Here is a 16,585-nt window from a genome sequence, read left to right as displayed (position 1 = left end):
TATGTTAGACATGGTTTAAAGTATATGAGGAAACTAGAACAATCAGCTAAAGTTTACAGCCACTAAAAACTATAAAGAATATAATCTCTATAATGGAAAATAATACATAGCATTATGGTAGAACGTCTGGTAATATAAGCTTTTTAGCATTTTAATTCTGTGACATACTAACATAGAGTATGAATTTTAGAAAGTAATTTTTTCAAATGTGATTTTCATAGAATTTCTATATTCTTAAATATGATCACTGTAACTTTCACAAACCAAAAATGTCTTTCAGTACAGTGTACCTTAGTAAGCGATACAGGTGAAATACTTTTCACTTACATCACATTATGCACTGGATCTATTTTGTATTTTACGGCCATATAAAAGGTAATACTAACTTCCATAAAAAATAAACCAATGAAAACAGAAGACAATAAGGTCCATTTTCACTTCAACTTAACCACTAGAATCATTGAACCAAATTCATCATTCAAGGGAATATACTCAGAAAACAAATTCTTATAAAAAAGGGACATACAATTTTTTTACCTTTCCTTGTTTAACAATGTAATAAGGATTGCTTCGAGAAAAACCAGCACTTTCAAGGAGATTCATCACATCATTTTTCCTGTTGATAAACATTGAAAAATTCTTTTTCAGGTAACAATCCAACAATAAGCAAACAATGAAGAGACTAACTCCTGGGTTAAGGAGCACGAGGGAGTACAGAACGGTCATTAAACCACCTGTTTTATCAGCCTCAGAGAATCTTCTGGTTCTTATGCTTATGCTTTAATACTGATTTGTTAAACATAAGGCAAACATACCTCACATATGAGGCAAGTAAAAGAACACTTTTACCCTTTTGTAAAGAAATTATAAACGTAAAGAAAATGCTTACGTGACCATTTTCTTGTCTAAGAAATACTGATCCTTTTTGGCACCAATAACTCTTCGAAGTGAAACTTCCTCTTTATCGATCTAAAAAAACGTAAAAGCCCAAAGGTAATTTCATAGTGAAAGAAGAAAACATTTTAGTTAATGAGGTCATTTTAGAGTTCTTAACCATAACAATTATTTTGAAATTTCAATTATCTCACTAAAGATATGCTATGAATATTCAATTCTTATGACAAAGACTTTTTTCCCACAACAGCTTGCACATTCTCATTTGTTTACCAGAATGTTCATTATAATTTTAAGAAAAAATTAGTATGTAAACTATATTTTAAGCATAAACTAAATTATAAAAGCTTAAGTACAGCTACAAATAAATGTTTCAAAGCAAGAAAAAAAATCAGCTGCATGAATTAAATTCTCAACATCATTACTGAAAACAAAAAGCAGTTTACTCACTGGCAACCGGTTGTCCGAATTGTCAAAAATAATCTCCACAAAAGCAGAAATAACACGAGGACCAGTACCCTCCTAAAACATGAGAAAATAAACTTGTCATTTAAGCGGTATTTTCATATTCTTTAAATATTTTTAAAGTTTAGTGCATGGTAACAAGCCTGACTCAATAATGTCAATCAGACTAGTATATACCTCTTTTGCCAAAAGGCAAAAGACACTGGATTAGGATGATAATACTTCTCAACCAAACAGCTTTTGATTCTGAATTAAAAAATGAGAATTACACAAGAGATGTCAAAGTTAGATATACTTAGGCCTTGTTGTGAAGACCACTTTATTAGAGCACAAGATGCCATAGCCACCTAATTCTACCTATTTGCTAATATCTAAAACACTTTGAGGCTTCTCTCTTACAGACTCATCTTAATGCTGGAAAGGGAACTTTAACAAATCATATGATAGTTACTGGAACTCTGTTTTTAGGAAACATTTCATTTGAGCTGCTCTATGTAGTTTTAAATCTGCTATGAAAACACACACATTTAACGTGTCATATTTAGACCAATTTATAAATTTCATAAAATTTCAAAATTCATAAATTTAGACCAATTTATGACCTAGTCCAGATAGTTTCCAGATTCTGAAAACTGTTATTATGTGATGGCACAATACAATGAAGAAACGATACCTAAAGAGGTTATTTTTTTAATGCCAATCTGAGAAACCTAAAAGAGATTTTTCTTTAGAGAATCAGTCCTGATTACTGCGCTAAAAATTCCAATTTAAGAGGGGAAAACAAAGGTAACAGTTAAAAAAAAAAAAAAAAACTTTCTAAGTGTGAGACTGTTGGGATACTGATTATAAGCATAAAACTAATTCTAAGCATATTCAAACCAGAAAGATAAATTATATTATTTTATAATTGCCTTTTATAATTTTTATTCTAAAGTTTCTTTATTTAATTATTCATAATTATCTAACAAAAAATTCTAACAGGGGCTGGCCCCATGGCATAGTGATTAAGTGCATGCACTCTGCTGCTGGCGGCCCGGGGTTCGGATCCCGGGCGTGCAACAACGCACTGTTTGTCAGGCCATGCTGTAGTGGCGTCCCACATAAAGTGGAGGAAGATCAGCACAGATGTTAGCTCAGTGCCAGTCTTCCTCAGCAAAAAGAGGAGGATTGGCACGGATGTTAGCTCAGGGCTGATCTTCCTCACAATAAATAAATAAATAAATAAATAAAATAAAAAAATAAAAATCTTAAAAAAAAAAAGAACAATTCTCATTATTATAAATGAAATTTTCCAATCTTTCATATTGGAAGATGCTACCATTTAAGAACAAATACGGCTAAAAATAACAACTTGTACGTTATTAATTTGCAATGGTTGCTTTGAATATTCCCCATTAACTTCTGGTTCTTAGTCTCAAAGTTCCTAATCCCCCACCTCAAACTCTTCTTTCTCCTCGGCAAACCTGCTTCCAGAGCCTTATCAGATCATACTCTTAATAAAGAATTTATATTGGAGCCGGCCCGGTGGCGCAGGCGGTTAAGTGAGCACGTGCTCCGCTGCAGCGGCCCGGGGTGTGCTGGTTCTGATCCCCGGTGCACACCGAGGCACTGCTTGTCGAGCCATGCTGTGGCGGCGTCCCATATGAAGTAGAGGAAGATGGGCACGGATGTTAGCTCAGGGCCAGTCTTCCTCAGAAAAAAGAGGAGGATTGGCATCGGATGATAGCTCAGGGCTGATCTTCCTCACAAAAAGGAAGAAAAAAAAAAAAAGAATTTAGGGCCAGCCCCATGGCTTAGCAGTTAAGTGCGCGTGCTCCGCTGCTGGCGGCCCAGGTTCGGATCCCGGGCGCGCACCAACGCACCGCTTCTCCGGCCACAGCAACTAGAAGGATGTGCAGCTATGACATACAACTATCTACTGGGGCTTTGGGGGGAAAAAATAAATAAAATCTTAAAAAAAAAAAAAAAAAATTTATATGGAAGACATATCCATCTAGAGGCATATCCTACAATTTGCTTACCATTATATAAAAATTAGGCCTTTATAATGCATTAAATATAGTAGGTTAAATTTCACAACAGAATAACACACTTAAGAGATAGACTGTCATGTTCACAAAAGATATGAAACTTGAACAAATGATTTTGTTTACCAGGATTGACAATGTATTTTTAAAAATATATAATATCAAAATGTCTTAAAGCAGTCGCACTCACATGCAACAAAGCCAATCGCTGCTCTGGACGAAGATGACTAAACTCATCACTGAGAACAAACTGTATTGCTAGAAATACAAAAACATAACTATTAGTACAGTCTAAAAAAGGATTTATGCCTTATTCATAACTTTCCATACCTTTACAGAATACAGTGTATCAGAATACAGTCTTCATTAACAATGCAGATAGAGTGGATTACCTGTTTCATAGAAACAAAAGGGATGCAGAAAATCTGCCTGTACATCAGACTAATTAGCTAGGAAATGCTAATAGAAGAAAAATATTAAGAAGTTTTCACTGAAGCATTTAAGGTGAGAAAATAGAAACACTGAGGTACAGGAAGAAACAAGCAGAACTAAGGTCTAACTCTTGATCAAAGTATACACTAACTGGTGACGTATTTGCTTTTACCCACTAGACATAACTGATATAAATTAAGTATTTATCAAAAGAAATAGAGCTAAGTAGGAAATAGAGGGAAACGCTTCAGATTCCCCCCACTACTGCATTGCTTGCACTGTCCTTATCTTCTCTAAGAAGCCATTCCTACTTCCAAATAGAGTGCCTAACTAGACCACCCTGCCCTAGAAATGGAACTCCTTAGTCAGCTGTCCTGTTCCCGTCCACCCAAGAGACCTCTGACGTTCTAAAATAGTGAGTGTGTGTGTGTGAATGTGTAGGCTGAGAATGGAGGTGGGGACCTGCTGTCTTCGATAATCACCTTGGGCGTGGTGAATTTAAACTGCCCTCATCCTCCTGGAGATTATTAAATACTCATTCCCATTCCCATCCTACTCTCTCACCATCACCAGATTACAACCACTGATAGGTTATAGAATACCCTTTAGATTTGTGAGCTCAGAAGGCATAGAACCTTTGCTCTTACTAAACCCTCCTTTTCCTCAAGCACTACTCAACTAAGAGGTTCAAAATTTTTTCAACTTAGTCTGGTACAATCCAATTCTGTTAAAATGTTTTTTCTCCCCAAAGGATTTGTTAACAAGGCATTACTATACTTAAATGTATTTTATCTTTAGAGAGAATTTTAAAGCTCTATTTACTATCTTCAAACTGACAATAATCTTTGCTGAGTCTATGAAGTTTTTTATACCTTCTATCCTTTATAAAAATAATTGGTTTAGAAAACATTTTCTTAAAGATGAAATAGAAAGATAAGTCATTTTCCAAAACAGTATTAACTATTATGAATTTATATACATTATATATGTGTATTTACGACATTTATATACTGCCCTCAAGTTTAAAAAGCAATTCCATACAAATTGTCTCATTTGATTCTCACAACCCATCTAAGACAGGCAGGGCAAACTTCTCCATTTCTGAAGTAAAAAGAGTAATTTGAGAGGTTAAGTGTTTTGCCCAGTCTCACACAGCTAATTAATCAGTAGGTATAGAGAACTCAGATCCTTACATTCCAAACCCTCTACACTAAAGTGCAACCTTGTATAAAGAAGTATTTATTGCCTTTCATGCAGACATAACCTCCCCAAACCAATTTTTTAAATAAACTACTTTAAGATACCTAGGTCTTAATACATTTAGAATTCAAAAAACAGTACCTACCATAAAAAAAGTTACTTTTTCCAGATCCATTTCTGCCCACTACAAAATATCAAAAAGTACGTTATTTTGTATAAAAACCTATATAATTAAAGCTTTACTGAAAGTATTTGAAAATTTACAAATCCAATTTTCTAACATATCTTAATATTTGAAATTAAATACAACAGAACAGTGGACAAAAAAAATCAATAGCCTTCATCACCAAATGAGTACAATTTTTGTACAGACTTCAGTTTTTTTCTTAAAAGAAATTTATTTCATGCTGATTCTTTTGTTCTTCCAAGTAGTTTAAAATTAAAAGGAATAACTAAATATACTAGCTGGCTTTCATAATTTATAATCATTACAATGGACATGTAATTCTATCTTAATTGTATATAAAAGTATTTTCAACAATTTAAAGACTTACATATTGCTAAAATTTTAAAATACTTAAATAACCATTTTAAATTCTCACACTATTTGCATGTTAAACTACTTATGATCAGCCCTATATATCATGTAGAGTCTCATAAAAACCACAAAAGTATCGACAACTACAAGGCACTTGTTTTTACTACCTGAATTCAGAAATAAGCAATTCTATACATAAAAGGATATTAAATGTTTCAGATTTAATGAATTCATTTGAGATTTTTTGTTTAGCAAAATTTTCATTGTTAAAAGTTATGAATAACTATGCCAAGCTTGACGAAAATATCCTGAACAAATTAGCCCCAGAGTTATCACCTTTAATGCAAAGTAAATCCTAAAGAGATTGCTTGTTATGCCAGAAAGTAATGAGGTGCCTTTAAAAAAACGGCATATAATAGACACAGAGACCAGCTTGAAGGGGGCTTCCACTGGCTAAATCTAGGACAATTTAAGCACTAAAATAATTAGATGAATTATAAATTAGTGCTGGAGGGGAATAATCCAGGAGTCCATACCGATAATAAAAAGACAAATAAGTAGCTAAGGAGGGAGGGCTCTTGCTTACAGTAGAATATCAAGTGGTAAATATGAAAGGAGTGCTAGAAACGGAAAATTATCATTTTGTAACCATCAGAATAAAGGTAAGAATTATCAATGGATGCTAATTCTAGGGGGAAATTGTGATAAGGAGAACAATATTTGCATGGTCCAAGAGTGTCTTTCCATCCCTATATTATTTATTAGTTGCAAGGGAAAAAACTGGACACCACGTTGACTGGGTGATCAAAAGTAACACCATCACCAGGCCGACCTGGTGGCGCAGTGGTTAAGTGCGCATGCTCTGCTTTGGTGGCCTGAGGGTTTGCAGGTTCAGATCCCGGGCACGCACCGACACACTGCTTGTCAAGCCATGCTGTGGCAGTGTCCCTTATAAAGTAGAGGAAGATGGGCACGGTGTTAGCCCAGGGCCAATCTTCCTCAGAAAAAAAGAAGAGGATTGGCATCAGATGTTAGCTCAGGGCTGATCTTCCTCAGCAAAAAAAAAAACAAAAAAAAACCCAACATCATTAGCTCCAACACATGCATAACTGGTATTATTCAATTAAGAGAACAAAACAAGCAAAACAGAATATTTCAAAATTATAAAAAAAGAAAATGGTCCTAAAATAAATGAAAAATTGCATTTGCTGATTAAACTTGTACAATATTTCCCAGAGAAGTAATTATGCAGACTAATCAATACAAAGTAAAAAAAAAAAAAAAAAAGTAACAACATCAATAAGAGGTAGATGGACCTCATGTACCTCCAAATGTAATACCCTGAGAACGAAACATCTTTTATGTAATATTTTTCAAAAACAACATTATAAAAGACAAAGGCTGTGGAAATGATCCAGATTAAAGGAGACTAAAAAGACATGTCAACTAAACGCAGTACCTGATCCTAAACTAGATCCTGTACTGGAAGGGGAAAAAATACTATAAAGAACATTTCTGGGTCAATCAGTATAACTGGAAAATGAATAGCAGATTATTGCTAAATTTACTAAAGTTGATAACTGTACTGTGATTACGTAAAAGAATATCTTTATTCTTAGAAAGTACACATTGAAGTCAGAGGTAAAGAACCATGATGTACATAACTTACTCTAAGAAAAACTGTGAGAATGAGTGCAAACGATAAAGTGGGGAAAATGTTAATAGGTAGATCTGGGGCAGGCCTGGTGGCTTAGCGGTTAAGTGCGTGCGCTCCGCTACTGGCAGCTCGGGTTCGGATCCCGGGCGCGCACCGACGCACCGCTTCTCCGGCCATGCTGAGGCCGCGTCCCACATACAGCAACTAGAAGGATGTGCAACTATGACATACAACTATCTACTGGGGCTTTGGGGGAAAAAAAAAGGAGGAGGATTGGCAACAGATGTTAGCTCAGAGCCGGTCTTCCTCAGCAAAAAGAGGAGGATTAGCATGGATGTTAGCTCAGGGCTGATCTTCCTCACAAAAAAAAAAAAAAAAAGAAAGAAAAACAAAAAATAGGTAGATCTGGGTAAAGGATATATGAGTATTCTTAGCACTGTTCTTATTGATGCAACTTTTCTGTAAACTTTCTGTAAATTTGAAATTATCTCTAAATAAAATTTTAAAAAGGTTATTTCTCATTAAAAGAATTACATAAATAGTTCAAACCATAATTCATTCAAAATAACTGAAAAATTTAAAATTTCCCTTTAAGAATTATTCCTACCCATAAAGTGGAGCACTATATAGCAATTCTAAGGATGTTGAACATTTACTGACAACGAAAGATTCAAGTTTATTCTGAAGGAGGAAAAAATAGCAAATAACGAACAGATTACACTACAAACCCATTTTTATTTAACAAGAGGTAATATAGATGTACACAAACACTGGAAGTGTATTGAGATAGATCCAGTTCATATGTGCCCCCAGATTCACCTATCCCAGGCCTTGACTGCCTTTTAATAGAGAAGCTCAGTCTCCCCACACCTCAGGTTGTTTTAGCCTACCCCAGGGCTGTATTCAGGTCAGGTCTGTGAAAACCCAAAGGAGGCTATCGTTCCCCAGCTACTTCAGAAGGGTTAATCCCCAGAGTAACACAATCCAAAACCATAGGGGAATTAATGCCCTATGTGGTAAATTTTGACCAATGAGAGACAAAGAGCCAGCAGACAAAACCCTCTCCATTCCTCTCCCATCTGATCTTTCCAAGGTATGGTGGGTTCACAAAGTCTGTCTGCAAGTTATCCAGTGTGACCGCAAACCAGCTGTGTCTTCTTCATAAAGCTATGACCAGCGTCCCCCCTCACTCTTATCCTCAGACTGCACCCTCCCATTAAAGCCTTAGTAGCTAAGCAGACCTCAGGTTCTGTTTTCTAGGAAACCATGGCTAATAAAAGTATAGACTGTTAATATTAAGAATGGCTATCTCTGGGTAGAAAGATTATACTTTATTTTTTTTACTTTTAGCTTTTCCATAATGTTCTATAATTAACATATATTTCTTTTATTACAAGGCTAGATAAAAGGTAACCTTAAAAAGGTACATGCTTGGGCCGGCCCCGTGGCTTAGCGGTTAAGTGCGCGCGCTCCGCTGCTGGCGGCCCGAGTTCGGATCCTGGGCGCGCACTGACGCACCGCTTCTCCAGCCATGCTGAGGCAGCGTCCCACATACAGCAACTAGAAGGATGTGCAGCTATGACATACAACTATCTACTGGGGCTTTGGGGGAAAAAGGAGGAGGAGTGGCAATAGATGTTAGCTCAGAGCCGGTCTTCCTCAGCAAAAAGAGGAGGATTAGCGTGGATGTTAGCTCAGGACTGATCTTCCTCACAAAACAAAAAATCAAAAAAAAAAAAAAAAAAAAGGTACATGCTTTGTTCATTCAAACATCCTTCAAATATCCAAACATCAGCACAAGGGATATTTGCCTCCAAATTTTGTTTTTTTAAGGGTCAAAATCATTAAACAATCAAAGTGGTATGCTTTCATAGGATACTTTTAGGGTCAACAGCAGTCTATACCACTTTTGGTCTTTTTTACAATATTAAAGTACCTGTTTTTAAAACACGTTATACCAACAAAATCATATTATGTTTTGTTTTTCAGTTAAAATAAACACAAGAAAGAACACTTAGATCATTTCCTTTGTAACTGTGACTATTAACAATCCTAATGTTGCAATCAAAGTAGTAAAACAGTTGTTTGATAATAGCTACAACAAAAATACTTGATGCCCTATAGACATAATTTAATCATCACAGGCAATAATGGTCATCATTTTACAGCTCATTTATAAAAATCACACAATTGATTTATTTATCTACTTTTAACTTGTAAGTTAAAGAAATAACATATATCTAGTAATTATTCATTTTTCTCCATTTCTAAAGATTTTGATTGATGAAAATCAGAAGGCACTTGCAATCAAAATGTAAGTAAAATCCCAGTACAATCAAGCTACCTTACGGCAAACCACTTCAATTAACAAGTCTTCAGTAGGTATAGCAGGGGGAAAAAGTATGTCTTCTTTACTCCCAACTACAAGGTTGCAGTTGATGTATTAAGGGCAGGTTTTTCCTGCCCTCAATTTTTAAAATTTATCATGTATTACTTTATTTATTTCAAAATAAAGAAAAGTATGATTCTCCCATGTTCTCTGGGAACATCAGCATTCATTCTGATTTCTATACGAATCTCACCTCACCCCATACTATGGACTAAATTGCGTCCTTCTCAAATTCTTATGTTGAGGCCCTAATGCCCAATGTGATGCTTTTTTGGAAATGGGGGTCTTAGGGAGGTAATTAGGATTAGATGAGGCCATGAGGGTGGGGCCTTCATAATGGGATTAGTGCTCTATAAAGAAAAGAGACTCAAACAAAGGAGGTCACATAAGCATGGAGGCCTCTAGAATGTGACCATGCTGGCATCCTGATCACGGACCTGAGTCTCCAAAACAGTGAGAAAATAACCCTGTTGTTTAAGCCATTCAATCTACATTTTGTTAAGGCAGACTTAGCAGACTAATATACCAATATACTCTGTAAGGAGGACACTGTGTAGCAGAAGTCTAACTATGTCAATAGCACATTCTATGTTTTTCTGGTGTCTAGAAGCACTCATTTCATCTATCCTTTAAAAATTCAGCAGAACATCAGCAAACACTTTCAGTGGCTGTATCAACAAAATGGAATATTATCATCTGAAGAACCTACAGACTAAATACTGTATTGTAGGGTAATCACCATTAGCCCTTTATCCTCACACATTCGCTTTCTCCTTTAATCTTTCCACCAGCCCTATGAGGTAGGTACCATTATTGCCACCTTACAAATGAGAAAACTGAAGCCCCTCAGGGAGTAAAGTTTAAAACAGAATACATGCCAGAACTGGTATTTGAACTGCATTCTGTTATGGTTCCCAAGTTTATGCTCTTCCCAAGCTGCATGGTCTGTCCTTAGACATTATAACTGGAAAAAAAAAATCTAAGAGCAATCTAATTTGTGAATAAAGAACAGTCATCTATGAAATAAGGCAATAGCGAGCATTTTAACTAGGAAATGACATACCAAGAACAATAGCTCAAATGCTAAATTTAGTGTCATTCACTATAAACTTAAAGCTATTAAAATACACTACACACAGACAACGCTATCCAAATAAAAATGAGTAACTTAAGATGGTCTTACCCAAGACAATGTATTTTATACATTAAAATACATCTTTTAGGGGCCGGCCCTGTGCGTAGTGGTTAAGTGCGCATGCTCCGCTGCTGGCGGCCTCGGGTTCGAATCCAGGGCACACACTGACACACGGCTTGTCAGGCCATGCTGTGGCGGGGTCCCATATAAAGTAGAGGAAGATGGGCACGAATGTTAGCCCATGGCCAATCTTCCTCAGCAAAAAGAGGAGGATTGGCATGGATGTTAGCTCAGGGCTGATCTTCCTCACAAAAAGAAAAAAAAAAATACATGTTTTATACAGATGTATTTTATACATTTTTAAATGTATAAAATAAGCAATTCATCAGTGCAGATAAGACAGAAATTATTTCATATAGAAAAATATACATAAATTTATGTAATATTCAAAGACAACCCTTGTCTCCTTAAACCTAGATATAGTCAGAATTTAAATGGCTGTAGAGATAGAAATGGGATCTACTAAACCATGAACACTTACCAATAACATTATGTTTTGAACTGAAGGGATCTACAATTGTTTGATCTCTGTAACTTCGAAAACCCTGGATAATAACCTAATAAATAAAAGAGGCATTTTTCAGAACACATACAAAAAGAAAAAACTTTTTAAACTAACATTTTTCTTTTGCACTTCTTCCCTTTCTTTGTTTCCCATTTAATGCAAGGTAGAAAACTTTCAATTTCATATAAGAAAAACTCATTTTGGAAAGTGGTGATTAAAAATCTTCTAAAAACAGCCCGTTTATCAGTAACCATAGCCAGCGCTGCTTTTTTAGGAGTTATAATTAGTAACCCGTTACGGAACTCTCAAAATCCAGTCCACTGTATGAGGCTGGTTGGAACACTAAACACTGCAGTCCTAGAGTACAAGTCTAGCAAGTAGGCGGACTGGCCCCAGCTTTCCTGCCTCCAGGAGCAGTGGGCGCTCCTTTCAAGCAGACACAAGGGCCGGCCAAAAAGAGGAGACGTTCCAAGGATGGAGGAGAGGCCAACATCTCCAACAGAGACACTTTTCCAAAAGGGTGCGAACGGCTCATCTTGGTGGAGGACTCCAGCGCGGGAAGCCCATTTTGACAAAAGTAAACAAGTGAACCAGGAGGCGCTACCCACTCTGCAAGGAGGAGGATCCCTTCCCTTTCCCTTCTCCCGTGAATCCAGGAGATGAAAGGCCGATTAGGCTGACATCCCAGCCTGTGCTCCCAGGGGCGCCCCCGGGCCGGGGCGACCACCTCTGCACACACCCCGCCCGCCAATGACCCGCGCGGGGCTATCCCCGCAGGACAGCAGCTTCTCGCCCGCCTGGCCGCCACCGTCCCCGACGAGGTCCCCCGCCAGCTCCGGGCCCTCGGCCCGCACGCCGGCCTCTCCCGCCCCCAGCCCACCTGCGAAGGCCGGGTCCCTCCAAAGGGCCCGCGCCGCCCGCCGCTCCGCACCCCTCGGAGCTCCTGCGCCCCTCAGACGAGCGCCGTGCGGGGAAGCCCGGGCTGCAGAGGGGCGCCCTAATTCTCAGCAGCCCCCGCGCTCGCGGGGGGGGCCTCTCCCACCCCCTCATCCCCGTGCGGCCCCGAGTCCACCCTCTGTGGAGAGGGGAGAGGCTACGGGTAGCGCCGCAACACCCCCGCCGCAAGGAACGGTCCTCACGGGTGGGAAGGACGCCTAGGCCTCACCTGCTTTATGTACATGGTTCCGCGCCCCTGGCTGGGGAGAAGGCCTTGCCCCCTGACAAACGCAGCAGGGCGGTCAGGCGAGGCGCCAACGGGACCCCTCCCCCAGAGCGCCGCTCGCTCCCCTTCAGCCAAACAAAATGGCGGCGCCCGTGGAGGCGGAGCCCGCGCCTCGGACGGAACCACCCTCACGGGCCCCACAGAGCGTAGGGGGAGTCAGGGTCGAGTCTGCTCTTCTTTTGGACAAAAGGAGGCTTCTACGGCGTCCTGAGGTGGATTTCATTTGATTCCTTAGTTTGTAGCTGAACCTTTCCTGAGACTTCGTCGGAAGCCTCACTCTGAAAGGCCTCGATTGTGAGGTTGGCCCGTGTTCCCTCCGAGCGCGGAGCCAATGGTTGCGTCCACAGGGGGGGGGAAAGGTTGGCGCCAAAGCCGAGGGTGAGAGTCGCAGAGCCAGTAGCGGAGCGGGGCGCTGCCCACGTGGTCTCGGGCTTTATAAAAAGGCGGACTCGGCGCGGGAGGCGTCTGTCCCTGACCCCACAGAGTGCGAGTGACGGCTGGAGTTCGGTGGTCGGAGTCCTTGCCGCTCCATTATTCTTTCTTGCTCTAGGCACTTTTATATCTTATAAACTTAGAATGGCCCCCACTGGCTCCAGACCACCCACTCGCAGGACAGCCCCGAAGGGACTTAACGCTCGAAAATATGTTTTAATAATGTGATGATTAATAACCCGGGAGCTGTTATTCCTCTTCCCTTTGCCATAAATCTAGGCAGACTTGGACAATGGCAACAAAAAGAGATTTAGATAAGATTAAAGCTCCTTTTTTTTTTTTTTTTAAACAATCTGAAAGATATTAGGTGGTAGTGGCAACACTAGGTGTATCTGATCTGTATCAGTTTTAGGGGAAAATTATTTGGTTAGAAATTGGATCCCTGGGTCGCTGTAAAATTATCTGCTGTTCAGCAGCCACTCAAGTCGGTCGGTCCTCGCTGCCCCTCCCGCTGTCGGGGACAATTCCAGCCCTAATATTTCAAGATTGAACTATCTTTAATAGCCTCCTAACTTCAAACCTGTCAGCACCCCTCGGTGCTGGCGGAGTCCTTTATCAAGCCCCGATCAAATCCTATCCAGCCCTTGGCTTAAAAAATATCTCTTTAAAATAAACATTTCTCCAGTATTAGCGTCTCTACACTGTCAATTTCTAACTGTGGGATTGCAGGCATATATGAATATTTAAAGTTTTAAGCCTCCATTTCCTGGGCTATAAAATGAGGATAAAACCACTTCATGTTTAGAATTAAAAACGGGATGTATAAAATAATCCTATTTACCTAAATTATATAGATATGTAGATGAAAGGATGTTTGTCACAGTGATGAGATTTTTATTCCTTAGACTTTCCATATTAAATGAATCTTATACAATTAGTTTATATAATTTATTCAGGCAGAAAAAATAAATATGAGTGAAAACTTAAAATATAAAAAGGTGATTTTGAGAATTTAACATACTTGTCTTATTTATATTTGTGTATTTATTGTCTTTTTCTGCTACAACATAAATCCAAGAGAGAAGGGCCTTTATCTTCTTCCTGCTGTTTCTTTAGTAACTTGTTCCTAGAAAGTACTCATAAATACTTATGAATGAAAACTGTAGGAAAGCAAATTACCTACCACAGAGCCTGGCTCATTTATGCCAGCTCTTGGTATTTCAAGGCTCCACACAACCCCATGCTACCCACCTCCCATCCCCATGGCAGCATCATTCTCCCCTGGGAAGCATTTAACAGTACATCACACGGATCTCCTTTAGCAGGGAGGACAGGTTCAACAAACCCATGCACTATCTGGGGGCAAAGGGACATTCCCAAATGAAATCGACTCCATAAAGCAGACAACTACACAATGCCTACTTGCTCATAGTCAAGCAGGTGAGAACTGCAGGCTCTTTTTTTTACATCAAAACATCCCATGAACACCACATAGCATCACCTCCTTCAGTGTTTTTACTTTTCTCCCTCAGCTCCACCTCAGATTGATTCAACATGATCCTCAGACATACTGAAGTGGAAAAAAACAAAACAAAACAAAAAGAGGCACTAATCATAAATCTCTTTAAGACGAGAATCTCTTAAATATTGAAAGCATAGGCACACAACAATCATAATCCCTTATATTTGTGTAGCTCTTTACCAGCTTCACTGTGCTATCATGAGTGTGGTCTCCCTTATGTTTTCCTCACTATGATGTTGTGAGGAACACGGGTGCTTATTGTTCCACGCTGGACTGGAAACCCAGGGATCTTATGCTGACACCATCTTACTGCATGACCTTAGTTTTCCTGTGTTTAAAATGGGACCACTCTCTGCCCTTCCAGGCAGCAGAGATGCAGACAGAGGTCTGCTTCCACAAAGAGTCCTGCGTGAGTATGCTGAGAGTTGGACTTTGGGAGTCCCATATTACATCCCAGCCCTACCATTTGCTGATTATTTGACCTGGAGAAGAACCTCTTGGAACCTCTGTTTCCTCATCTATAAAATGGAGATTATAATCATACCTACTAAAAATTCTGTGCAGATAAATTAAGATGATTTATGTAAAATAACTCGTACAAGAGATAATGTTAGCTATTTTTGTTCACAGTTTATAACCAAACTCAAATCCAGCAAGTCCCTGGGAAAAGATAACAAACAGCTTATATACATCCCTGGTGTCTAAAATTAGATTGTAATGATGGTTCTACAACTTTTTGAATATAGTAAAAACCACTGAACTGTACACTTTAAATAGGTGAATTTTATTGTCTGTGAAATATATCTTAAAGCTGAAAAAAAGCCTGAAAAATTTTCAACTATGAATGTTTAACCATACCCAGATTTAGACCATGTGCAGATTTATATGATATACAGATTATCTGGGTCATTCTAGAAACATTTCATAAAGGACACCAGTGATGTATATAATTAAAATACATTGTAATTGCAAACATGTTACTAAAATCTCATGTTTACTTTATCTTTACACAAAGCTTTAGTTATTTAGACTAGTGCAGAAATTCAAATTCTGGCATGGAGTCAAGTATGCCATGTTCCAAATTCCCAATTTTGCCTTCTGTAGTAACTGTATCACTATAAAGTTAAACACAAAGTTACATTTTTTAACAATAAGGTATGATGATAATTTTCCAATTTAATTGATATTTTAAAATGATCTTTTACAATTTCAAAGGTATTTAATAGAAAATCACCAAATTTAGTCTAAGAGTTTTTTGGGGGAAAAAGTCACAAAATGCAAAAATGAGTTGTTTACTAAGAAGCAGGAGGTTCACGTCCTCCCCCCACACCTTTTCTAGAACCAGAGTTTTTGCTATAGGCAAGATTTGAAGACCTTAACCTTAGGCCCAAGATTCTTTCTAATTCCAATTTCACTTTCTTGATAATGTCCTTTGAAGTATACAAATTTTAAATTTTAATGTCATCTGATTTATCTATTTTTTTTTTTGGTTGCTTGTGGTTTTGGTGTCATATCTAAGAAATCATTGCCTAACATTTAGTCTAGTTTTTATCATTGGTATCTGTGAAAGGATTTGCCTGACCGCTTCACACTGTCTGGAAAACGCTTCTACCAGAAATCCTCAAGACTCACCCCTCGCTTCATTTAGGCCTTTGCTCAGTTGTCACCTTATCAGGAAGGTCTTCTTTGACCACCCTATCTAAAGTAACACTACCCCTGGGTCACTTACCATGACACTGCTTTGTTTTTCTTTGGAGCATTCCCTATCTGATGTTCTCTCTGCCTCTCTCTCTCTCTCTCTCTCTCCTTTCCTCTCTTTTTCATTTATTGTATACCCCTGTTCCCACGATGGAATGTATGATCCTGGAAAAAAAGAACTTTTGTTTACTTTGTTAACTGCTGGTTACTCAGTGCCCAGCACAGACTCATGATAGGAGATCAGTAATAATTTTTTAAATTAATGATTCCCCAAATCCTCACCAACACAGTGTTTTTGATCTTTGCCAATCTGAAATGTAGACAATGGTATTTTAATGTCTTTTAATTTAATTTGTATTTCTATGAGTAAGGTTTAGCACCTTTTTATCTATTTAAAAATTATCTTTCT

The 16,585-nt window shown here is 38.3% G+C and overlaps 1 protein-coding gene across 1 annotated transcript in view; it reads right to left on the bottom strand.

The window, feature by feature from the left end:
* SMC3 (structural maintenance of chromosomes 3) overlaps positions 1-12,613 on the bottom strand; it is a 35,031-nt gene extending 22,418 nt beyond the window's left edge. The window contains exons 1-7 of the mRNA XM_087432574.1: positions 12,468-12,613; positions 11,279-11,354; positions 5,164-5,202; positions 3,577-3,644; positions 1,345-1,416; positions 890-969; positions 538-616 (exon numbers count right to left, since the gene is read on the bottom strand). Of these exons, the coding sequence (XP_087288700.1) occupies positions 538-616; positions 890-969; positions 1,345-1,416; positions 3,577-3,644; positions 5,164-5,202; positions 11,279-11,354; positions 12,468-12,482 (429 nt within the window). The 5' untranslated portion in view covers positions 12,483-12,613. The remainder of the gene's footprint in view (positions 1-537; positions 617-889; positions 970-1,344; positions 1,417-3,576; positions 3,645-5,163; positions 5,203-11,278; positions 11,355-12,467) is intronic.
* Between the last annotated feature and the right edge of the window lie 3,972 nt (positions 12,614-16,585).

This window comes from Ceratotherium simum, chromosome 6 (assembly GCF_057802395.1).
Source record: "Ceratotherium simum simum isolate JZ-2026a chromosome 6, ASM5780239v1, whole genome shotgun sequence".
Classification (NCBI taxonomy): Eukaryota; Metazoa; Chordata; class Mammalia; order Perissodactyla; family Rhinocerotidae; genus Ceratotherium; species Ceratotherium simum.
Note: the sequence above shows the minus strand (reverse complement) of the source record. Positions and strands in the feature narration are given on the sequence as shown.